The sequence below is a fragment of the Ylistrum balloti genome, unplaced genomic scaffold, assembly GCF_031769215.1.
Source record: "Ylistrum balloti isolate Yb309-2 unplaced genomic scaffold, AGI_CSIRO_Ybal_v1 Utg370292, whole genome shotgun sequence".
Classification (NCBI taxonomy): Eukaryota; Metazoa; Mollusca; class Bivalvia; order Pectinida; family Pectinidae; genus Ylistrum; species Ylistrum balloti.
The window spans coordinates 465665-490030 of record NW_026782221.1 but is presented as its reverse complement, the minus strand read 5'-3'; the positions used below and the strand labels follow the sequence as shown (position 1 = coordinate 490030).

Sequence of the window (24366 nt, the reverse complement as noted above, 5' to 3'; positions counted from 1 at the left end):
ACCAAGACAGGTTAAAAATAGCCTCTTTAATGCTTTATCTTCATAGCACAAACAGACAGAACAATGTCAAACCGTGCCATGCAGAATGCCAAGTTTGGACAATATCCAAATCATTGGTATATCAATTAGTCCATTAAATATTTTTATCTGTTTTACAGCTATAGATATGTTGTAACCTATTCAAAAGTAAATATTTTGTTTATTATGTGACTCTGCATTTAAATATATCAATGTGTTACTGTGAATAGATTCACAAATGAGAAAAATCTCAACAGGTCGTACACTATTTGGTATCTGTAAAAAGTACACAGCAGAATCGTTCACAGATCCTTAGGTTCTGTTTTGTAGGAATTTAATATGTTCTATATACAGCCAATTACCCTCAGATCCTACCTCATAAAACAATTACTGATATAAATATGGACATGATCTTGAGTTCACAAATTGTCAGAATTCTCTACAGGACTTTTCATACCTTTTGGCATACTTGAATATAAATGTTTTAATATTTTATAATGTATACAGGAATACATTTGATATTTTAATCCCATTGTGCAGATGTCATCAAGCTTGAAAAAAGCGGTCACACATGATGTGTATGTCGGCCACTGCTACAATATAAACACAGCCTTCTTACCTCACCAGGGTTCTGGTGATAAATCTTGTTCAATAACTTCAAATAAAAACATATGCATATTTATTTCAAATAACCAATGTTCATTGAATGTTTATTCAGCATTGTAAATACTAGTAAATATTTTACATATGCAATCTATAAACCACTTTATATTGAGATACTGTAGATGGCCCAGCATGTTTATTCCAAGAGAACAGGTATAAAACTTGACTCTGAGGCTCATAGTAAATTTGTGTTATTTTCGTTTTTTGTTTTCGATCAGTTAAAAAGAGACCCAGTTTCAAAATGACCTGGCTGTTCATCGGGTGTCATCTAAAAAAGTATCTTCTCAAATTATGTAACTTGTCCATGGTCTTAACTTAAAGGTCACAAAGCCTTACAGCTGACCTTTTGTCTTAATTTGTAAATCAGAATAGAAAAAAAATGTTTACAGAATGAGAACAAATGTATTAAAAGAAAGATAAAATTTTCCATTCAGACATTGAGGTTACAGTTAATCTTTTGTTACAGTAAAAATTTGCAACCATGTTATTTGTATAGTTACATTTTGGGGTTGAAATGCTGAAAATATGCTCCTACTTACACGATTTTCGTATTAGAACTTAAAAAATGACCTCACACATGAAACCAACAATATGTAAAGTCCAAAAGTCTCAAACATTCTCTGCATTATAATACATCAATGCTCACTTTCAGCAGTACACAAGCAGACATATCATGTTCTCATGGTTTCATTGTTGTAGTGAGGAATAAAATGGACCCTGTCATTTTTTTTATGTTTGATAAGCATGTAGGTGTTTCATCATATTATAATCAACATATTTTTCAGTATCCTTTACAGGCCATTGGCTTTTACACATCAGTAGTTTTGTATGTTTTTAAACTTTGTCATGATTTGGCGCAATATACACATGTGGATAGTTTGAGCTCTAATCTATTTTTGCAAGCATAGTTAAAATATTCAGATAGACATAATTTGAAAATGTTAAACAATGTTTGTTCAGTTTTGTTGAGGTTGACAGTTTTCAACTGATATTTTTTTATGGGCAGACATGAAAGTAAAATGAAATTTTCAGTCTGTCTAGGCCTAGACAGGAAATATATATACATCAATTTCTGATACAAAAATCTACATTTTGCACTAAATTTTGCTAATTGTCCATAAATATATATCAACTAAACAAACTTCTATAAAAAACATATCTTATCTATTATTGTTGTACATAAATAAATCCTGGAATCCTTAATTCTTGTGTCAGTTATGCATATCTGATAATCCTGGCAATCAGTGATGGTGACCACACAGAATTTTCAACTGAAAATAAAGACACTTGAGAAAATCTAATGCTATACTTTTAATTTCTTAACAAATTGATGCACATTATGCATGTTTTTATGGTATCTGGGAAAATGACTAATTGTCATATTCAATAATGTATAATAATACAGGAATTTCAACAATTATTTCTAACCAAGATATTTGTAATTGATTATCAAGTCAAACAAATCATTGATAAACAATTAATTTTAACTGGCTGTAGAGAACATTTTAATGACTTCTGAGTGTTAGGCTTCATTGATTTTAGTACAGACTTAGATATAATAAAAATGTACAAGTACCTAGTAATTTGTTAAATAGAAATTGTCACTGATCAATAAATACTCTTAATGCTTTTTGGAAATTTTAATTATCCTTCAACTTCTATTGAAATTTTCATTGATTTTCGAGTACATTTGTATAGATTTTATTTAAGAAATGTGTCCAATGGAGGTAAATTACAATCTATTGCTGTATACAATGGTGTGTTGGTTGCTCTGATCCAAGGTCTACAAATGGTCACCTTATGTCACCATGTTGGATAATGAAAACAATGCAGAAAAATCTTTTGGACAAATCAATACATTTAATAGGTATTATTGAAAATGCTAGTCTCACCAGAAAACCAGATTGGAGTTGAAATGTGAAGAGTTACACATTTCAGTTAAGAATGGTTGTAGAAGCTACAAAGGTTATAGTGAGTGATGAAGTGAGAGACAGATAACATGAGATGTCAGAAGACTTTAACCATGATATTTCATACCTAGTGATATCAAGTACCTGCTTTACTTACTGTATATAAATCACAGATTAAGAATTAACACAATTGTAATTGATCCAACTACGTAAATCCCTTCTCCCAGACAGGAAACCTACTGCACAGTAAGAATTCTAGGTTAAAATCCTCACAATAAACCTACTACAGGAGTTCAAGGTCAACACTTCACAATAAACCTACTACTGGTCGGGTGGTAACGCACTCGTCTTTCACCTAGCTGACTGGGGTTTGATTCCCGGAACAGACGTGAAAAGGTAAGGGTCACCTGCCCGACCACGTGGGTTTTCCCCGGGTACTCCGGTTTCCTCCAACAATAAGACCGCTTACATCCATGCCAACAAGAGTGATTAGTATAAGTTGACATAACTTGTTTTGCAATTGTTGTAAAACAAATAAACCTACTATAGGAGTTCTAGGTTAACCTGCTACAATAAACCTACTATAGGAGTTTGAAGTAAACCTGCTACAATAAACCTACTATAGGAGTTTGAAGTAAACCTGCTACAATAAACCTACTATAGGAGTTCTAGGTTAACCTGCTACAATAAACCTACTATAGGAGTTCTAGGTTAACCTGCTACAATAAACCTACTATAGGAGTCCTAGGTTAACCTGCTACAATAAACCTACTATAGGAGTTTTAGGTTAACCCGCTGCTATAAACCTACTACAGGAGTTCTAGGTTAACCCTCTGCAACCTGTTCACTGATGGGTGTACTGAGTACAGAATACACATTGATAAACCTGTTCACTGATAGGTGTACTTAGTACAGAATACACATCGATAAACCTGTTCACTCATGGGTGTACTGAGTACAGAATACACATCGATAAACCTGTTCACTCATGGGTGTACTGAGTACAGAATACACATTGATAAACCTGTTCACTGATGGGTGTACTGAGTACAGAATACACATTGATAAACCTGTTCACTGATGGGTGTACTTAGTACAGAATACACATTGATAAACCTGTTCACTGATGGGTGTACTGAGTACAGAATACACATTGATAAACCTGTTAACTGATGGATGTACTGAGTACAGAATACACATCGATAAACCTGTTCACTGATGGGTGTACTGAGTACAGAATACACATTGATAAACCTGTTCACTGATGGGTGTACTTAGTACAGAATACACATCGATAAACCTGTTAACTGATAGGTGTACTGAGTACAGAATACACATCGATAAACCTGTTCACTGATAGGTGTACTGAGTACAGAATACACATTGAAAAACCTGTTCACAGATAGGTGTACTGAGTAGAGTATACACATCAGGGGACCTTTCACAGCTAGGTGTACTGAGTACAGAATATACATTAAGAAAGGGAGTATAAACCTCCAGTGATTTGTTTACTGACAGGTGCATTGAGCACAACATACGAGTCTCCTTGCAGACGGTGGGTATATCACTGAATAACAGATGAGAGGCCCATCACATTGCACCCAGAACAATTAAGATTTAAAAAGTGATGATGATCAGATAAAATCCATTCTATAATCTGTTTAAACTGAAGTGATATGATAATTGATTGTAATCTATCGTCTAGACTTGTGAGAATTCAACCCCTTCCACAATTAAATTTACTGTTCCAAAACAATTCTGGGATACTTCTGAAAAAAGAATCTGTAATTTAAATTGTATTTTTATCAGTTTGTTACAAAATAAGATAACAATAGTTGGTGCAGCAAGTTCTTTATGGTATTTTGTGTGGTAATTCAAAACAAATAAGCTTAAGTTGTCAATAAAATCAACTTTAAATGGAAGTTTGGTGGGAACTTCACTACCCACAATACACTGGCAGCAGCATACAATGAGATCTGTCAACCAGTTGAATGTATTAAAAAATATTTTGACTGAAAAAATATCCTTTCAAGCTTTCATGTGGATATGAAATTATACTAGTATTTAAAATAATTCAAACAAAATTTTAAAATATATATTTTAATGGTTTGAAATGCACGCAACCAAATAAAAAACAACAATTTCAACCATCCAATATAAGAGCACATTTGGTCTCTGGTGTACCTGATTTCTAGTTTATGTTTTGGGAACTTTTGTAGTTTTTCTGTGATCGATAAATAGATTGTCCCTTACATGGAAGCAGCTGAACAGCCCCAATTTAGTGTGATCTGCCAAGTTTCTGCAGGGCGTTAAAATTGTAATATTTTAATGTACTTTTTATATTTATTTAAATCAAATCATGATTATTTGAATGTCAGAAATTTTCCAGCAATCAACTACATGGGACAATAAATGGATAACTATTGGTGGTGAGGATTTTTTTCAGGAAAAGGCAGTTTATGTAATACTGGTAACTTTATTATGAGCTCTCATGACAAATCTATTACACAATACAATATTTATACTGATTTCTGGATTAAAATGTATACTAGAATAGTTTCAGCAGTGTTTACAAAATTATGACATCATGAACTTTGCTCTACCACCACCAGTTAACATTGTTCTATTAAAAAGTTAAAAGTTTAGTTTATCTTCTGATTTGTTAAGCAGAAAGAACAGTTTTAATCATGAAACCCGGTTAAACATAGAAGCACTACCTTTAAAATTTTAAACTACACAGCCTTTACTTTATTTATTCATTTGTTTAACATGTAACATCTGCCATTCCGGCCTTTCATCCTTTCTGAAGACATAATAAAATTGACAATCATGTTATTCTGCATATAAAACTGTGTCTGTACACAATACCACAATTTATTTATTATTGATTCATTCATCCTGATTTTCTATTCTTGCTCATTATAAAGTCCAAACTTGTAATAAAGGGGGGATTCTTACAGATAAATTTGTGTACAAGGGAAAATTTGGAAAAAAAGATGAATAAAAAATAATGGAATAATTCGACCTATCTATATAAACAGCTATTTATATTACCAACAGTATGCAATGATAAATTACAACATAATCCGTATAGTTAGGCAATTTAAAATGTGCATCTTGTTGATCAACTAGAGCTTGCGGTTAGGCAGTGCCTCTTTTATATTATCAAATATACCGGAAGAAATAATTAAATACAATTAATACATTTGTCCATTTGTAAATGAATTTATAATGTGCATACATACCTTCACATCCTATCAGGATCTCTCTCCGACCTGGATTGTATCCGATTGCGGTGATGGATCGTGTGTGGGTATCACGGATAGTATATAATTTTTCCATCGCCATTTTGGATTTTAGTACTCAATGTAGTGACAGAAAAGAAGGAAAATATTAACCAACTTATTATGTAAATATCGTCATATTCAGAGACTGAAGATATTCATCCCATCCGCATTATTTACATAACCGAACACAGAGCACTGACGAAGGATAGGAGTTTGCCGCCATGACAGTATTTCTTGACAACAACGCATGCTCAATATGAGCTTCAGGTTTTCACGGGACCATCCATTATTTACGGACCACAAGGGAGAAGTCATTATAGGTGTATTGGTTAAAGGTAGTCAGGTTTTTTTTTGCGTATTGCATTCTGAATTTAATCATTCTTCATTACTGTAACCGTTTTAGAAATGAGAGAAATGGTCTGTTCATTTATTTTTTCCAACAATTGATTTTCCTTAACAAGCGTACAAATCATAAATGCAAAGGAAGACTTTCAGAATGCTTCCTATATGATATTGGGAATGCTGAAAGGAGATATTTTTTCAACCAACTGCCATTCGAAAATTCACGCCGCTTCTCTGTTGTCTAGGGATGGCTGGTATCAGTTTCTTTTTTAACCTATTTTGATTTCCTCATTCGATTTTTAAAAAAACGTACCGTCAAAAAGTATCAATTGAACTTGAGGGATGGAAACCGAAGAATTTGCACGTGGTTATGCAGACGAATCCTTACCTTTCCGGGTCCGATCTGAAAATCGCGCTCCGATCGCTCAGGTGATCAACGACAAACATTACCAGTAGTGGGCTACCCTTAATTACAAACAGAACTTACTAAGAAGAAATATTTGAACGATATAAAAGATTCATGTACGTCCCAAAATGTGCCACGAAGTTATTAGAAATATCTTTATAATTTTTGTTATTTAGTTAAAATGTGATTTAGACAAAATTATACATTAAATATAACCTCTCATCCATCAAATAATAATAATAAAAAACACACACAAAGGAACAGGACTAAATATCGTTTAAACACAATTATGTATTTTATTGTTTTGTGAACTTTCAGTTGTTATGGATTGGTTGCCTAACTGGCAGTATGCAGTTTAATATTTTAGTTGAAAATTTCATTCACCGTATATATTTTGGCATAATTTTAATACTTCCACGCATACATGCCCATATATTTTTGTTGATTCTCTGCAGATTTCTTGTATCAGCTCTGCCCAGCCGAAATACGCCAATCTTCATACAAATCAGGACAAATAACAATATAAATGGTATACAGATTGATAATGTATCTATTCTTAATATACAGTATGCAGATGACAATGGTCTTATACTTGATGGCTCAGAGAACTCACTCAAAGAATCAATTATTGAAGTAACTTTTTTGCTAGAATGTCAGGTTTACATATTAACACAAATAAAACACAGGTAATTTGGATAGGAAGCAAAAAATATAGTGATGACTCTTTCCTTCCAGAATTGAATCTTCTCTGGGGCAATAATAAGTTTACTTTTTTGGGTATTGAATTTTCGGTCAACCTTAGTTAGATTCCTAGAATGAATTTTGACAAAAAAATAGTTAAACTGAAAGCAATTATTAACATGTGGCAAAGACGGAATCTTAGTCCTATTGGTAGAGTTAACATAATTAAGTCACTTCTAATTTCCCAGTTCAATTATTTATTTATAATTCTTCCAAATCCTCATGACAAAGTTCTTGCCAAATTAAAAATGATAGATGTAGGAGCTTTTATGGATTCTTATTAAATTAGGATGGATAAGAAGAATCACTCAGTCATCAGGAAAATGGAAAGTTCTATTGAATTCTATTGTAGAGGTAAAAAAATTGTTTCATTGCGGAAAGGAATATGTTAAGTCATGTAGTAACAATTGCAGCAATATATTCTGGAAAGATGTATTTAAAAGTTGGGTTAGATTGAATAATTCCTTTCCTATGAGGCAAAGTATGCCAGAGTCAATTTTAAAAACCCCTTTATAGTACAATAATGACATTCAAGTGGGCAATAGATATGTCTTCTATCCAGTATGGTTTAATGCTGGTATATATACCATCAATGATCTAATTAAAAATTTTGATCATTTGACATTTTTCTCCTTTGATGAGTTTCTTCATAAATTTTTAATCAATACCAACTATTTACAGTATTATGGTTTGATTACAGCCGTCAAGTGTTTCTTGAGAAAACATGACTTCCATCCATTAGGACTATTTCAGCCTTTTATACCACTTCTATGGGAAATTTTTTATAAAAGTAAAAAAGGTGCCAAAGACTTCTACAATGCTATTATTAAGCCAGCTCCAACCCCTACCGGTATTCGAAAATGGAGTGATGAGTTTGACTTTGATGATCAAAAGTGGAAAAATATATTAATAATTCCGTTTACTATTACAAAAAGTTCTAAGCTACAGTGGTTTCAAGTAAGGATTATACATCACATTCTGGTTACGAACTCCTTTCTTTTCAATATTAATATAATACCTAGCCCTTTATGTACACTATGTAATATGGAAAGAGAAACTATTGTTCACTGTCTATGGGAGTGTATAGAGGTACAGACTCTATTGGGGAGATTTGAATCTCTTCTTGATATTCTTCTGATTCCTTTCTGGATAAACAAAGAAACATATTTATTTGGAATTATCCATCCTAATGCTAACACTGTAGATAACGAAATTTTAATTCTCATTAAACACTATGTTTATATGTCAAGATGTCTACAAAAATCTCTTAATTTAAATGCTCTTATAAATAAGATTAAGGATCATTTCCATGTTCAAAAGTACAACATTTCCAGCAAAAACACTATTATGAAAACAAATTTTTAGAATAATTGGAAAAAATGGATGCCCATTTTGGAACTATAGTTTGTATGCTCACAAGTCTGTTCCCAATGGCCATGGCCTTGACTTTACCAAACTGACTTTTAATTTATTGAATTTCCACAAAATTAGTGCTATTTTTATTTAATAATAATTATAACCCTTCCAATTCTCTCTCTTCCCCCCCCCTCTCTCTCTCTCTCGCTCTCTCTCTCTCTCTCTCTCTCTCTCTCTCTCTCTCTCTCTCTCTCTCTCTCTCACACACACACACACACTCCTCTCTCCCTCTCTCTTTTTTTGTTTAGGATGTATAATGTTTTATATATATATATAAATGTATTCATGAGTGAGTATGTGTGTGTGAGAAAATATCTTTGATAAGTGTAAGTGATATGATATTGTATGTGTGTGTGTGTGTGTGTGTGTGAGTATTTTGTTAAGTACATGTAAGTTTGCTATGTGAGTGTAAGTGGGTGTGAATGTTGATGAGTGAGTTTGTGTGCAGTAAGTAGTAGATACATGTGCATGATGATAAAGATGATGATGATGATGATGATAATGATGATGTTGCATGTATATGTGTAAGACATATTCAAGTAAGAGCACACAAGTGTGAGAGTGTGAGTGTATGTTTTTGTGTGGTTTCTCTTGTATATTGTGTAATATGTAAAAACTTGTCAAAAAATAAAAGAGTTAAAAAAAAAATCATCATACATACAGTAAATTTTCATCAAAAGAAAAGAAACTTCTCTTTGCTTCGTGTAAAACATAGAAAAAGAAGGTAAAGATGACTTAGCGTTCCATCACAAATCAAGTGTGTTCGACTCCGTAAAAAACGATACCGAGGTGATGATTTGAAATGTTCATTTAAAAAAGGAAAGAAAATGTGAAAATATGCTAATGATGTTTTCAGTGTTTTTTTCCCGATGACTCATGTAATGTTAATGTTTCCAGATATTTGTCCTTTGATGTTACACAATCACCGAATTATCAGACCTCTGAGAATTACTTTAACAGTGAAATGTTATACTTTAGAAGTGAATCATGTGAACTTGTTTGAAATAAGTATGCTATCTTCTCAGTGTGACAAGGTGATGTGTACTACAACACTTGACACGGACCAGTGAGTGATTTTTACACAACAAAACCACATCTAATTCCTGGTATTTCATATATTCTTAGTAATTGACTATGATATCAGCGAAACCGCGTGCTGTATTCACGATATTACGCAAGTTTTCAATTTGACAGGTATAGAATTTCCAATCGTCATTCGCCACATAAGGACCGACATCCGTTTTGTTTAATATCTTGGCTTCATCGCGTCATTCCTGTTATATCTTCACTTTGTTCTCGGCGTTGTAATGTGTGTTCAGTCACTATGAAACATCTTATTAGCTCATTTTCATTATGTTGTCAGTTTTTTCTTTTTTTTTTCACTATTCACTATTTATCTTTTGAAAGACAAATTTTAAAAAAAATTCAGCTTATAAAATACTGAAAATCAGAAGAAAAATGTCTTATGGATTGTATAGAGTTGCATAGCATAACACTAAGAAGTTTATTTATCTATAAATTCAGAGAGGATCATTAATGGTCTCCCGTTTAATATCATACGTATTTCACTCGTATGACAGAATATCTATATTTTCACGAGTCCGAAATCAATCCAAACACAAAAGTTCTGGAAATATCAATGCGCTCCTAGACATCGAATAATCTGACGTTATGCTTGACAACAAGACGACGCCATTTTGAGTAGACTGTTTTACGTCGTTTCCCACCAAATTATTATGTTATTTGGTCAGAATCGTGAGCAAAACTGTTGATGAACCAAATTTGAGAAAACCAGAAATGTACTTGGGAATTTTGTTGGAAAACCAACTTATTCAACTTTGGTATCATTTGCGTCTGAACCACAAAATCGGTGAATTTTCATGTAGTGACTAGAAAGCAACGCCTTGATTGGTCAAAACTACGAAAATTATAATATAAGATTTATATCATCACTGCAGTGATTATCTAAGTTTTTATCAAAGTGACAAATTCCTATGTTTCACTAGCAAAACTGTAATAAATCAAACATCACGAAAGTTGCCGCAATACTGATTAAAGCTAACCTATTGATTTCCACCATTAAGCAATTCGACATGCTACTAATATGTTTTACTGTACATCTGTGCCTTCATGTCTTGAGCTCATACCATTATGAAACGTGAAAATAGGAAGGCTATAAATATCAAACATCCGTTTCTTGGCCACATTAACCGTTACTTTACACGAACCGTAAATAGGATAAATATAGTTGTTGACGGAATAAACGCGGGTATAGTGATGAACAGTATAAGGCAATATAATACGAATACATAGAAACTTGTTTGTAAAATTTTTGAAGTCCTCTTACGCTACTTGGAGGGTATTGTGTGCACTTGTGATGTAAGTGTGACAAAGCATCCAAAGAGAGCAGCGCTCGGAACACGAGTACCTTTACCGTCACTAGTCAGCATTACTCGAAACACGGGGACATTTACCGTCACTAGGCAGCATCACCCGGAACACGGGGACCTTTACCGTCACTAGTCAGCATCACTCGGAACACGGGGGCATTTACCGTCACTAGTCAGCATCACTCGGAACACGGGGGCATTTACCGTCACTAGTCAGCATCACTCGAAACACGGGGACATTTACCGTCACTAGTCAGCATCACTCGGAACATGGGGAACTTTAGCGTCACTAATCAGCATCACTCGGAACACGGGGGCATTTACCGTCACTAGTCAGCATCACTCGAAACATGGGGACATTTACCGTCACTAGTCAGCATCACTCGGAACACGGGGACCTTTACGAACACGAGGACCTTTACCGTCGCTAGTCAGAATCACTCGGAACACGAGGACCTTTACCGTCACTAGTCAGCATCATTCGGAACACGGGGATCTTTACCGTCGCTAGTCAGCATCACTCGGAACACGAGGACCTTTACTGTCACTAGTCATACTATCATCAAAGCACACCCTCATTGAATGTTTAGTAGGCAGATAGTGCCCGATACCTGGCAAATATTACATTACCATGTTATGTTTCAGAGTTGTAAAGTCAAACTCTTTTGTAAGAACGGTCCCTCTCAGATATGGCAGATCAAACGTTGGGACAATGGATAACTTCATTCATAATTTCTTAAGGGCGTTATTGTTTTCCCCCAATCACTTTCATGACTTCCTGATATCGACAAATAGATGATACTGTTTGTACCTCCTTGGACATGTAACAGGTAAATCCACTTTCATATTCATTGTAGACATTGTAGTGTGAACTTCCGGTGAACAGACCTGATGATACTACTCTAAAACACAGGATACAGAAGCTACATAACAGATAAACAAAAGACTATTGGAACCTATAACATGAAACATCCGTAGATAAACCATTGTCACCCTGACCTGAGCGACATGGACTGTTAAGTTGGTCTTCCTAGAATGTAACAGCTTTAGGTAAATAACTGTTAATTCTGAGAAAAACAAAACAACACAGTCCGAGAATGATGTTGTTTCTATCAGTCTGGCACAATGCTGTAAATATGTGTCATTCTGATCTTCCAGAACATTCCATTTAACTGCAACGACACAATTATGTCTAGACAACTGATGCTGATGACATAGTACTAGTGATGGGTGTTGTATATATTGTGTGTGTTTATAAGTACTGTCGTCCGTCTCTTCTGATAATGAGGCAATATGCGTGCCATCTCCAACAAGTCAGCTGTATCATAGCTTCTCCTATATACTTCACCCTTAATGTACACAAGTGATTGACACAAGTCTTCAATTAAAAACTGCTTCGCTTCTAGTACTCGTGTGATGCTAAGGGCCTAATTGTTGAAACACAGTAGGCAACGGAGGAAAATGAAAAAGTCGTTTCCACAACTCAACGAATTTATGATTTTCAATGATTCAAAGTTAACACCAGGTATAAGTGATCTGAATTGTTAATCAAAACGTACAATGAAGGACACGTTTTGTTTAAAATCTATCAAAAGTTGTTTTACATGAATAGCATTTCTATAGTTTTAAACTTAAACAAATTTTAACAAAAATATTCTTGGATGGAAAGGAAGAAATAAAGGGTAATTAATGTATGTGGTTAAAAAACCCCGAGATCCAGATCCTTGTATATGAGCGAGTTCCTGTACATGTTCCTATAATATCTCCATGGTTACCGTCTTCATATGTAGTTTTATTTTGTTTTTCTTACCATTTTCCATAGCTGCTGTTGTCTGTTTTGCCGTCGCGAGTTCAGTTGCAAAATTATACTTCATCATTGTATGTTCGATGTCTTACTCCCAATACTTGTAAATTTTCTCCCAATACCTTAAAACTTTTGACTTCGTGAAGCGTTGACATTTAATCTTTATATTTTATTTCACAAGACACGATGTTTGCTTGGGTACGGAAGCAGCCTGTGCTTTTCTAGTTTTCAGTACTATATTAAATGATATGAAAGTTTGTTTGTCGTTGTCATCGACTCACTTTGCGAAAATACCAGCCTCCGTTCGTTTTCCATCATAGATACATCGGCATTATAAGTAATAACAGCGACTCGCATTCATCTTAGATGTGGTGAAGCAAAGGCGTTACCATGCAGGAATTGAAAGTTCTCGATATGGAAAGCAAAATCACCATGCACACAATACAGCCCTGTATCAGGTTGTGAGATCGATATATGTATGGTGAATTAAGGTCTGCACTATTCCTGATTTTGAGTTCTGGATGTTATGTACAGCTTGTCTTCATAGATATTAAAATCACAAACTGGTTGAAAAATCGTGTTAACAAAGACACGATCTCAACCAGGTATCGTATTCTACATATCATAAAACATTTCTTTGATTCAAAACAGTTCTCTGACATCATTATTGGTTTCTCGGAAAAAGGTAGCCCTTATAACAGTTTTTGGAGTATAAATCTGTATGTATGTATACTTGTATGATTGTATGGTTGTTTGAATGACAGCCAAATGTTTGGGTGATGTTTAGATTAAATAAATACGAATGTTAATGACGAATAAACCAGAAGACAGTTTTGAAATTTTCAATTGTCCATAATGTTACCATTTTAAGTAAATACTTGTATGTTCAGGGAAAACCATTATGATTTCATTTACATGTTTTAAACTCCTCCCGATGACAACATAATCGACCCTATATTGACTTGTCTAGTGTTGAACACCATGTTGTCCCACATTGCAAGATCGTGTAAAGCAAAAGCAGGCCAACTTGATTCGTGGGTTGGCCTTCCACCGGAAAGTGGTGCTCAAATGTTAATCTCCACTCAGCCTACTTAGCAGGCATCACATATATGAAGGTGAAAATTATAACTGTCACATCGCCCCCACAAAGTCATATATACTCTGCCCTGGCCACCACAGACTTCAGTTCACGTTGGACGTTTACGCGACCATAACGTGACATGATGTGGCTCGTCGTTCTAATTGCAGCAACGTCCTTATTGGTGGTAAGAACGCTTTCAAATATTGTTCGTTTACGATGAAAGTAAATTTGCGAGATTTTTCTAAAGATGCGACAAACATGTTGTTTTGAATGGGATAAAACTTAATCGAGAAAAAAAATGTTTCTAACTATTTAAGATATTCCTATAAGAATGTTTTTTCAATGACTTTGGGGCACACCAAACAAACAAATAATTAGTTTAATTTATAACAATAGTTGGCAGCTATCAGTTAAATGATTTTTTACTCTGCAGAACAAAATCGACTCCAGGCCTCAGACGACAGTCAGTAAGTATCAAACCTTGATATAATAGTGAAAATATTGTTATTTAATTCTTTTTCCCGTTATCTTATTTTAATAACATTGAAAGTTTGTAAGCGTGATAGTACCAGAAAAATGGACGACTGTTTGGAACCTTATTGTCGGTAAAGTCGTTATAAATACAGAAAGTAGAACCCCATACAGACAATACTTGTGATGATTCAACATTGGATTCCTCCCCATGACTCATTAATACTTATATATAAAACTAGGTTTTACTTTAAATTTTCGAACACTTTTACTTGTTTTCGAGTTTATAGACTTTACTTAACGTAGCCACAATAGTGCCAGAAGTGCCTATGTTTCTCGGTAATTAATTATTCGACTTGAGGAACCCAGTGATAATTTGTTGCAAGGCATATTGTCAAATGTTGACACAATCTAGAGATTTCATTCATATTCAAATATTACCTAGAATTGATATCGTTACCGTTTGTTGATGTCGAAATAATCTCTGATTTATAGAAACTTTTATTCGTACGTACATGTTAACACTGTTGATGCAGGTACAGAATGTGCTCCAATGGATGTCGTATTTCTGCTGGATAGCTCTCGAAATGTCGACTTCGATAAACAGCTGAAGTTTGCCAATGATGTGGTAGACCAACTAGATGTTGGGCCGGGCCCTAGCCAGACGAGGGTTGGAGTCATCAGCATTGGCTACACGTACCTACTGCAATTCTACCTCCGGACACACACAACAAAGGAGGAGGTCAAGACGGCTATAAGTCAGATTCGTCATCGCTATTCCTACCAGACCAACACCGGAGCATCCATTAGATTCCTGACGCAGTACATGTTCAGGTCATTCTTTGGCGGGAGACCAGACGCAACGCGTGTGGCAATCGTCATCACTGATGGACAGTCCAAGGACCCTAAGAGTACTAGGTACGAGGCTCTCCTTGCAAGGAAAAAAGGCATCAAAATGTTTGCCGTTGGTGTCGGGTTGGCGAATGAAGATGAACTTCTTAGCATTGGTAGTCAACCTACTGACAACTTTGTGTTCAGGGTCGACAGCTACAACTCTCTTCTTTCAGTAATACCCAACCTACCAAAGACCTCCTGTGAAGGTAAGATTATCTATCATCGCATGAGAAGTATTATTTGCCAGACATGTTCGGTATGTGCATGGGAATCAGTGCTGAACATATCTGGTGTGACTGTGGCACCTTATATTTATATCATATTAACTTTGACAAAACGCACCCATTGCTACCACTACTTCTACTCATCACGATAACATAACAGACTTGGTTTCGCTATCTTCATATCATTTCCCTCTGTCCGACACCATGATCACAACATTTTCATGTTGCGATTCAGTAGGATCTGAAGATATGCAATAGGGGTTTAATAAATGATATTGGGTGTACATACTGTCAGACGCATGACCGTGCCATGCTTACCTGATGGCGCTGAAATTTACATCTGAGTAGAGTAGATATATCTTAATACATATCCGCATATCAAATTGTTCACGACAAAATATGTACAAGGTTGTAGATGTGAGCTTATCAGACGAACACCGCACTAGATTTTCGTATCTTGTCTTGAGTATGTTCCTGAGAATTTTAGTCCTATTCTTAGCTGTTGCTGAGCAATTATTTCACTGGATCGAATTGTTTTCTCGCTGACCGATTTAAGACAGCTGAAGGTGACATTAGTACGTACACAACGGATGGCACTAATGTATCCATGCTGTCTGCACAAGAAGGGTGCCCTTTGTTAGCCCTAGTCCCTTTATCCAAACACTTGACATATATCTCTAATTGCATCACAATGTGTAAAGTAGCTGCTCTCACTCTTCAATTGATATATTCTGTCTACAAACAAAGACAAAAAGCTTATATTGTGGTTTTGTTGGAGTGTAAATTCCCGTTCTTTTACTTACATAATAGAAAAGCCATATACTCTAGGACGTTGATTGTAGTACATGTCTCATTTGATAAATCGGGTTGTTGACCTGTCAATATGCTCCAAGGGCCAGTCTATCGAAATACACTAGATACCTATCAAATAGTCGGGTGACATCTAGTAGTGATATGGACTTCATAGCCTCCAACGGGCAGCTTTAGATACATAACTTAGATGTAGCAAAAGTTAGAATACAAGACCTAGAGGCTGGTAAAATCAACACTTATGACTTAAAGACTGATAATTCTGACAGCTAACCTAAAGATAGTTAAAGTCAGGGCACATGACCTAAAGACGGACATTTATAACAGCTAACCTAAAGTTCGGTAAAGTTAGGACACGTGACCTAGAGACTGATAACCTAAAGGTCGGTAAAGCTAGGACACGTGACCTAGAGACTGATAACCTAAAGGTTGGTAAAGTTAGGACACGTGACTTATAGACTGATAAAGTTATAACAGCAAACTAAAGGTCGGTTAAGCTAGGATACGTGACCTAGAGACTGATAAAGTTATAACAGCTAACCTTAAGGTCGGTAAAGTTAGGACATGTGACCTAGACACTGATAAAGTTATAACAGCTGACCTAAAAGTCGGTAAAGCTAGGACACGTTATCTAGAGACTGATAACCTAAAGATCGGTAAAGTAAGGGCACATGACCTAGAGACTGAAAAAAGTTATAACAGCTTGCCTAAAGATCGGTACAGTTAGGACACATGACATAGGGAAAGGAAACGAAAGAACGCACATCAAAGAGACTGATGACGTAAGAGCATATATTCAAGAGAATAGGGAAAATTAGGTCCAATAGTCTAGCGAACACAGACTAGTGATTGGTAAGAGTTGGTCACAAAACAGTGGGACTTGTAACGTCGTAACATCTAGTCAAGAGAATCGTAACTTTAACTAGAGACTAGTAAAATAAGGTCACACAACCTAAATATAGGTTTCGTTAGAACACACAACCTAAAGACTGGTAACATTAGGTCACATAGCCTAAGTACAGGTTTCATTAGAACACACATTCTAGAGACTGGTAACATAAGGTCACATAGACTAAACACAGGTTTCGTTAGAACACACATCCTAGAGACTGGAAACATAAGGTGACACAACCTAAGTACAGGTTTCATTAGAACACACATCCTAAAACTGGGTGCATAGGGTCACATAGCCTAGATACAGGTTTCGTTAGAACACACACCCTAGAGACTGGTTACATAAGGTCAAAAAGCATTGTGACTGGAACACAGACTAGAGACAAGTGTTGTTAGAACACAAATATTAGAGACTGTTATTATACATGTGTTAAAGACTGTTAATGTTAGAACACATACCCTTGAGAATATTGACGTTAGAACATGTAGTCTAAAGACGGGTACAGATATAGAAAATTACCTAGAGACCAATCAAGCCATAACACTTAGTATCTAAGACAGAGGTCATTGCACCTATTATATCTGGATAGAACTAGTATGAGGTACTTACTGTAGGATAAGGAATCCTGAAATACTGTGTGATTTAAACATGTATCTATGCAGAAAGCTTTCTTTTTCGTTAACTAATTCCTTCATTCGATAATTTGAAATTACGATCAAGGGCGTTGAGGAAGTATGGTATACAATGTACATACGTTGATACACAATATATTGAAGGAGACAGAGTGTGAAACTTAAACACTTCTTTCCGGTACAGAATTCTTTATACTTCACAGTTTTTGTAACGCGTGTGTCATCAGGAAAGAAATACTAGAACACGAACATTAGATTTAAGGGTTTTGTTTATTCTAACAATATCAATTTTCTTGAACGTATTATTGAATCTACAAAGCAAGTTATCTCCATTTCGGTCAATGTCGTTTTTAGTAGAACGGTTAGCCCACAACATATCAAGGTGAATGAAATTTGAAATCTTGATTTTTTTTTCGAAAGCTGCTAATCATATCTGTTTTATGTTGTACAATCTATTCGTTTATGTAACATTGGCCGAAGTTTATTGTTGTCTGTTTTCTATCTTCTTGTAGTGTCTGCAATAACTAAACGGCGTCCAGCACCAACAAAACGATTCACATTCCCTCCACTCATCTTTAATGAGTTCAAATTTGTGCCACCAAAGGCACGTAATCCCATGACCTCTGCGCCACCAACACAACCAAGCCGTTCACAAACAACTAAATTATCAACTCTTGGTCCGTTTTCATCTGATTCTACCACAGTTCGACCGTCCACACAAGCACCAACAGTCCTTGTTTCACAGTCATCTGAATCAACAACGAAGAAACCTTCCACAGAATCGCCAACAACCTTTGGTCCACAGACACCCGAACCGACCACGAAGAAGCCGTCTACAGAAGCGCCAACAACTATTGTTCCAAGGACACCCGAACCGACCACGAAACAGCCGTCTACAGAAGCGACAACAACTATTGTTCCAAGGACACCGGAACCGACCACGAAACCGCCGTCCACAGTAACAACAACTATGGTTCCGGAGACACCGGAACCGACCACGAAACAGCCGTCTACAGAAGCGACAACAACCCTTGGTCCACAGACACCGGAACCGACCACGAAACAGCCGTCTACAGAAGCGACAACAACCCTTGGTCCACAGACACCGGAACCGACCACGAAACAGCCGTCTACAGAAGCGACAACAACCCTTGGTCCACAGACACCGGAGCCGACCACGAAACAGCCTTCTACAGAAGCGACAACAACCCTTGGCCCACAGACACCCGAACCGACCACGAAACAGCCGTCTACAGAAGCGACAACAACCCTTGGTCCATGGACACCGGAACCGACCACAAAACAACCGTCTTCAGAAGCGGCAACAACCTTTGGCCCACAGACGCCCGACTCGACCTCAAAACAATCTACAGAAGCACCGACAAGAGTGCAATCATCTACAATCTCCAATCAACAAACAGTACTCGTTTCACATTCGCCTTTTGCATTAGAAAATGCCAATTCCCCTGAAGGTTTATCGTCTTTGTTTCGGGAACCTGTTGAGATCAACAACGCACCTACGAAAGAAGTGTCTGAGACAAAAGAAATAAACAATGTTGATTTCAGAAAGTCACAAAAAAAACGGAGACTTTTGAAGAAAAAGCTAAGGAAAAATAATATCTCCAATGAGATATCATACCAGAAAGGCAAATGGGCGCCCGCTCCAAGTCATCAGATGAGCGAACCGCAGTACGACGCAATGCTGGAAAACGACAAGAGAGTTTGGTCTATGATGATGGGGCCTTCTAAAGCGCAATATAACTTCAACAAGCTATCACGCGAAGTAGCTATCGCGGATGAGCCGAAACAATGTAAGTACTCCACAATTAAATATATTATTATCCTTGTGCGTATGAAATCAGTCTTATATGTATATCGTAGAGAACATTCGATGAAGCAAATTGTCGATAGCTTTAAGAATGTCCAAAAACATATTTTCGAAATAAGAAGTACACTCATGTACAATAGACATTGCTGTGTCTGAAATGTTGATGCACTCAGATGAGGAAATGTTGAAGCTTAGTTACTTTGTTCCTGGAATGTCTCGACGATTTTTAATAACAAGGTAGTACACTTTGGGACAGATAAAGTATGGCCTCATTTTGTCAAAACTGCAGATTATGTTTGGAACAAATTGACAGAGAGGATAACACATTCTTGATTAACGTAAAATGTATTTGTGTTTAGCCTTGTCTTAAGAAATAGTGAAAAAGCTTTTGAAAATGTATTTACCATGGTATTTCAGGGTAATATGGGTAGATTGTGTATCTATTTTGACTAATTAATAAGCAACGGAAAACTAAGATAATTTGTTGTGAATATAAATTCCCCCTTGATTCATGTCGTTCATTGCGTCGAGTCTGACAAAGGGTAATAGCAAGAAAATAGTTCCATTCTCTCATTTGTTATACTTTGATTTGTAATCTCAGTTTCACTTATATATTAAGAATATATAATTTCTTCTCGTGAAGATTTTTCTCTGCTGGTATATATACACGAGGGTTGATTGATGAATTGTGAGCCTTGTACTACAGAAGTTAAGCAGGGATGTCCTTTTTCTTCTCTAGTATTCTCTGATTAGCTAAGGCTGTGTACCCGAATACTGGTGTCATTTGGTCAGTTTATCTCGAAGAGTTTGCACTCTAAAGAAAAGTGACTTTGCAAAGTGGACAAAATCGCTAAAAGAGCAGTGATACAATATTTGCATAAGAAAAGCCTAGCACCTAAGGACATCCATACAGGTAGAGTTATAATACTAGGGAATTATGCCACTACGAATGCTACAGTGAAAAAGTGGTAGGCGGAATTAAAGCGTGGCAGGTAGAGCCTTAGTGATGGAAGGCCTGTCCTTGTTGCAACCCCAAAAATGGTCAATAAAGTCCAGGATATTGCTTTTGCTGACAGGTGAGTTACAGAGAGATGGATAGGCAGTACAGCTAGGATTTCACAGGAAAGAGTACATTCCATTCTCACGTAAGATCTTGCAATGAGAAAGTTCTGAGTCCATTGGGTACCAATACTTCTCACAGTTGATCATAAGTGCACGAGGCGGACTTTGGCGTGTGACAACCTTTTTAGAGACAGATCCTGCTAAATTTCTGCAGAAGTTTGTGGCTATGGATGAAACTTGGGGCCAGCATTACATCCCAGAGGCAAAACAACAGTCTCAACAGTGGAAGTTCCATGCTTCACCCCCGCCAAAGAAGGCAAAACTGTTCCATCAGCTGGAAAGGTTAAGGCCTCGGTTTTCTTGGAAGCTGGCGGTATTCTAATGGTAGATTATCTGCAAAAGGGATAAAGAATCCATGACACATATTATGCATCACTTCTTAGACTTCTTCACGCGCCGAGGAAAACTCCGTAAAGGTGTGTTGTTCCACCAGAACAATGCCCCTGTTCACAAGTCTGTCATTATAATGGCTGCCATTTACGATTGTAGCTATGAATTGATTGAGATTGATTCGCCTGATCTCTATCTATCAGACTATCATCTACTTCCAGAGTTTAAAAGGCCATTTCTGGTACCCACTTTCGGTCAGATGACGACGTCATACATGCTGTGGAGGATTTTTTTTATACTTCTTTAAAAGTGACATGGAAACCCTTAAATATCGCTGGCAACGTGTACAGAAAATGAAAGGGATTATTTTGAACCTTCAAATGTGAGGTTCACAACTTATCAATCAACTTATTACCACACTATATGTCCTAAAAGAGCCGTAACGTGTATGATAGCAGTATCTTACCAAGTACTATATAGAATGTATGTTACCACACTTAGGGGACAAGTGGCCATGGGGCGCCTACTTTACTTATAAACCGGATAAAACACATCGAGGTCGAGGTTAAAAGGACTCTGTCCTTTCCTAGGTTCCTTGCTATCAAAGACATACACAGCTCGTTAATGGAAAAATAATTGCAGATTTTTAACTCGTGTGCATACCGGTAGTTGAAGAGTCATGACTTCAGATAGAATGAATATTTTGTAGATATGAAATTAGAAACAGAAACAAACGTGACATACATATATAATATATATATACACACATATATATAGTTATACGTTGGTTGTTATGCCTTTGTAAACTCTCTCTCTATGCATTGTGACAAAGCGTAGTCTTAATTAGTTTGCCACAGTGCTATGTCATCTTCCTTCACAAAACAACACATATTTATTTTCAATTGTAAGAAGAATAGTTTTGGTAATCTGTCTGTTTATATATATAGAGCTATGGCAATCTCTACCTTATTGCTTTTAAAGCCTGGAACGGAATCTAATTTTATATGGAATTTAATATCGGTATGATGTAGTCACAAAATATATAATGATGCTTTTTAAGTACCATTCTTATATGCTACTATGATAAGATCGCTCAAATTAATAGTTAACACATCTTTGCTTTATAGATTGTGGCGGCAAGGACGCTGACGTATTCTTTGCGTTAGACTCTTCTAACAGCATCTGGCCAGAGGATTTCCGAAAACAGATCGATTTCGTCACCGATCTCGTCGACACGTTTGACTTCAAGAACAACAAAACCAGGGTCGGTATTATAGTTTACAGTACCAGAATCTACATGAAGGTAGCACTACAGTCGGGCTGGACTAAGGAGCAGATCAAACGACAACTTAGCAATATAGAATATGTTAGTGGACTCACTAATACTTCTGACGCCATACGGTTTATCAGAACGTATGGTTTCACCGAGGAAAATGCCCGTGAGAACGCCATCAAAATTGCGATTATTTTGACGGACGGGATTTCCAGAGATCCCATAGCAACAAAACAGGAATCAGTATTGAGTAGAGCTGATGGCATTAAGCTATTTGCGATAGGAATTGGTACCGACATCGATAAGACAGAGCTCAAGCGCATCGCAAACGACCCAGACGACAAGTATGTGTTCCACGTCAGCAGCTTTGCTGCACTAGCTTCTATAAGGAGTACCGTTGCAGTCAGCGCATGCGGGATAGTCCCAGATCAACCCAGCAATTTGTTATGTAAGTGCAAGTTATAAACAATTACTCATTTTTATCGACATGAACTATTACAAAGTTGTATGATATAGAATTTTAATATCGTAATGAAGATAACAGTTATTCTCTGTTTATGTGATTAATTGTTCCAGTTCTTTATTTCGACCTTTTTAAATTTTAGATTGTGGTGCTGATTCCTTAGCTGATGTCATATTTGTGTATGACGCTCCCGGTCTTGGTGCCCGCAAGGCTCGCCTTTTGACATCATTTGTTCATGACGTAACACGAGGTCTTCAGACGGCCTCGGGAAGACTGAGGATAGGTCGCAGGTCTGACAACTGCCCCCCTAATAGTAACATTGATCTGACAACTGACGCCAACCTTCGAGCATTTTCCAACATCCAGTTTCCTGGCATTGAAACACTGCTCGGCCAACTTAGAATGGCATTTCCAAATAGATTGGACGCCAAGAATTTGGCGGTCGTATTTGTAGATGAAAGCACACAAAACATTGAGTTGGCGACCCGTGTACTTAAAGGTGACCTAAACTTCCACGTAATGGTAGTTGCTATCGGCGACATGTCGTTAGCTAGACTTGCTAGTGACCTTGCCACCTTTCCCCACAACGACTATCTGATGAACATTCCATCGTACATGTCACTCGGTTCCTACCGTTACGAGTTCCTCCAGAAGCTGTGCTATCTCATCACCAACGAACCAATGTACTTACGAGATGCTAGAGTCAGGGTATCTCCAGATCTGTAAGAATGATTAGGAGTCACAAAATGCAACTGAAAATGCAAAGAACAATATTGTGGTAAAACATATTAACAAATCTTGGGAATTTATACCACTGTCGTTTGAGACTTATTTTGCAGAATTGCAAATGTTGATTTGTATCATTGATACACTTTGATGAGTTAATCTATCGGTTTTGTGGCAGATGGCCGTTGTAGCATGTTAACAAAATTTTGTGATAGAAATTAACACATTATCTATATTCTTTTTGTGTCAGTTTGATCGAACCATTTTGATGTTAAAATGGTTTTCAAATGGATCTTATCTTATCTATTTAATTAGCGTATGACAGTATATATCTAACTAATCAATTACATGGGAGACAGTAAAGCATGACAAAAAATTGAAAGAGAGTGAAAGAAGGGAGATAATCGCGATAAAATTGTACTTGAATATATGGTTCATACGTTTTCATTTTTGTACATAATCAAATAATTAAATATATATTTGTATCTGAAATTTCGTATTTGTTAAATTATCTTTGAATAACAATTCAAGTTTTAACATAATGAATATCAGCTGAGTAACACGTTTACACATCAGTGATTGCTCTGGCAAACTTTTCAATCCTAAATAATTTCACTCCTCTTTAATTGTTAAGCTGCCA

General features: G+C 36.3%; 2 protein-coding genes across 2 annotated transcripts in view; one reads left to right on the top strand and one right to left on the bottom strand.

Moving 5' to 3' along the window:
* Positions 1-5985, bottom strand: part of LOC132553011 (uncharacterized) — a 37587-nt gene extending 31602 nt beyond the window's left edge. Inside the window, exon 1 of the mRNA XM_060217215.1 lies at positions 5837-5985. Coding sequence (XP_060073198.1) covers positions 5837-5939 — 103 coding nt within the window. The 5' untranslated portion in view covers positions 5940-5985. The remainder of the gene's footprint in view (positions 1-5836) is intronic.
* An 8200-nt stretch (positions 5986-14185) lies between these two features.
* Positions 14186-24218, top strand: LOC132553041 (collagen alpha-4(VI) chain-like). The gene is made up of 6 exons (XM_060217246.1): positions 14186-14242; positions 14492-14525; positions 15066-15629; positions 18497-19795; positions 22392-22985; positions 23143-24218. Exons 1-6 carry the CDS (start codon positions 14198-14200, stop codon positions 23724-23726), a joined length of 3120 nt encoding a protein of 1039 aa, XP_060073229.1. The 5' UTR covers positions 14186-14197; the 3' UTR covers positions 23727-24218.
* Positions 24219-24366: the final 148 nt, after the last annotated feature.